Source organism: Aplysia californica, unplaced genomic scaffold (genome assembly GCF_000002075.1).
Source record: "Aplysia californica isolate F4 #8 unplaced genomic scaffold, AplCal3.0 scaffold00398, whole genome shotgun sequence".
NCBI classification, from domain to species: domain Eukaryota; kingdom Metazoa; phylum Mollusca; class Gastropoda; order Aplysiida; family Aplysiidae; genus Aplysia; species Aplysia californica.
Window position 1 is genome coordinate 637622 of NW_004797668.1, and position 2500 is coordinate 640121.

The 2500-nt window shown below is 44.8% G+C and overlaps 1 protein-coding gene across 1 annotated transcript in view; it reads right to left on the reverse strand.

Moving 5' to 3' along the window:
• Nucleotides 1-2500, reverse strand: part of LOC101855888 — a 41432-nt gene that overhangs the window by 36636 nt on the left and 2296 nt on the right. Inside the window, exon 2 of the mRNA XM_013085689.2 lies at nucleotides 590-2109. Coding sequence (XP_012941143.2) covers nucleotides 590-2109 — 1520 coding nt within the window. The remainder of the gene's footprint in view (nucleotides 1-589; nucleotides 2110-2500) is intronic.

A 2500-nucleotide genomic window follows, 5' to 3' on the forward strand; every position in this document is an offset into this window, starting at 1 on the left:
CCCCCCCCCCCCCCTATTTTAACCTATAATTTGATATTTTGGTGTTAGGTTTGAAATTTTTTTGAAAATAGTAGATTTGCGACAGTTTTAATGGCTATATTATTATGTGTGATCTGCAGCAAATAATATTCTGCGGTTTGACCCCCCAAAGCACTGCCTCTGTGTGCGGGAGTACGTCTCCGAATAGTTCCTGGGTGCTCGCCGGAGACGTTTCCGAACATCTCCTGCCCAATATTAATGTTTTCCATGGTCACTCACGGCATGAATCCTCAACAATAATTTAACTATTTTGTGTATGCACGTGTGTGTGTATGTGTGTGTGTATGTGTGTACGTGTGTATGTGTGTCTGTGTGAGAGAGAGTGTGTACACGAGTGTGTGTGTGTGCGCGCGCCTGTGTGTGTATATATATATGTGTGTGTGTGTGTGTGTGTGTGTGTTTGTGTGTGTGTGTGTGTGTTTGTGTATGTGTATGCGTATGTGTATGCGTATGTATGTGTGTGTCTGTTGTGTATTTGATCGGCACCAAGCGTTAAGCGCATGCCGGCGCAGTTTTTTCTACAATAAAGTAACAGATAAAGTATCCTTACTTGGCTGGCCACTATGTGCAGAGGCGTGTTCATTTCGTCGTCCCTGAGATTAGCTTCAACCCCTCTCTCCAGCATCATCTTCACTACCTCAATGTTGCGGCTGGCAGCCGCCAGGTGGAGTAATGGAACGGTCATGGTCTCCTGACCTTTGACCTCTGCGCCACGTTTGATCAGAAGCGAGGCTATTTCAAAATGGCCGGCCGTTACGGCGGAGCGCAGAGGCGTAAAATTATTCTTATTGAGTGCCTTAACAGTGCCACCTGCTTGGATAATATCGTCGATAACGTCGATGAAACCACAGGCAGCAGCGAAGTGGAGGGGCGTGTCTCCTTCTACATTGACCGCGTTTTGACACATGGAGGCGACACTAGATGACAGCAGTATCCTACAGGCTTCAAGATTTTTTAGCGAGATCGCTGTAGCGAGAGGTGTTTTGCCGTCCACCTTGAAGTTGACATTGGCACCACTTTGCACGAGGTCTTTCAGCTTCTTGTTCTCAACGTCCTTAATGTACACATGCAGCATGCAGCTTCTTGATAACGGCAGCTCTTCCTCAAGGCTGAGCTTTAGGTACCTCTTTAAATCTTTGCCAATAGGTAATGAGTCAATCCTACATAGGGTGTTTCTTACTCCTAACATTTCTCGAAGTTTCAGTCGTGCCTGGAACTGGAGAGAAGCAGGCACTCGTGAACGCATCCAGTCTTCAGTTTCCCTCTCGACTGTTTTGTACTGGTCTAAAATGGTGGGGTTTTTGTCCAATTGTTCTACAACTAGCCCTGAATGAAAACCACCAGGGTACGGGTAGGTTGCTTCCCTCAAAACTCTCAGCAGCAAAAATTGCTCGCGGAGTTTGTCTGGGTTTTTTTCACGCGGTGCAGCCATCATGGTCCAGGCCAAAGTCGACAAAGCTTTGATCTCATCAGATCTTTCATAACACATGTACTCCTTCCGACAGTAAGCACCGAAGTACACTAGAAATCTGCAAATCTCGAAAACTGGCATAGTGTAATAGAGAGCTTTCTGAAAGGGTGTTCGACGGTTTTCATCACAGACTTCCAAATTGCATCCGTTTTCTGCTAGTAAGCAAAGCCCGTGGACGTCTTTCTTGTCCACAACATGGTGCAAAGCCGTGCGTCCTCTGAAGTCTTGAGCGTCCACGTCACAGCCAGCCTTGATCAACATCCGGCAGATCTCTAACATGTCGGTGATTTTCTTTTTTTTCCACGCACGACTGGAGCGTAAAGGAGGGAGAGCTACCATCAGTGGCGTCAGTCCAGATTTTTTGTTGGCGATGTTCACGTCACAGCCGTTTTCAGTGAGCACTCGCACACAGTTGACGCTGACGTGAGAGCATGCTCGAAAAAGTGGAGTTTCACCATTAACATCTGGGGTATCTAATTCCGCATTATAGCGGATCAGCTCTTCTGCAGCCTCATGGAAATCGTCATAACAGCATGCACTTAATGGCGTCACTCCCTGTGGGTCCTGTTGGTCGACGTTTGCGCACATAAACAAAAGCTCTAAAATGGAAATAAAATAGGTTATACAAAGGCATATATTTCATATTTTAAATGTCGGTCTGTTTAGGCCCCCATCAATACACGTTAGAGTATTTTAGAGGCGTGTATATTTCATTTGCAGCCAAACTAAAAATCAAATCAATTATTGATGCCATCTATTTAGTTCTAGTAAACATCGACAGAATAAAGTTCATTAAATCTTAGAAGAATCCTGATACACAGAAACGGTATGCAAAATGCCATCTTTTCCCTATAGATGCTCATGGAAAGATCAAATGAGACTACTCTAAAGCATTTGACAAAGTGAGACATAAAGGACCATTCAACATCCCAACAGATCTGAACATAGAGGGAAATGACCTAAGAATCCTGAGAAACCTTTAAAATTTAA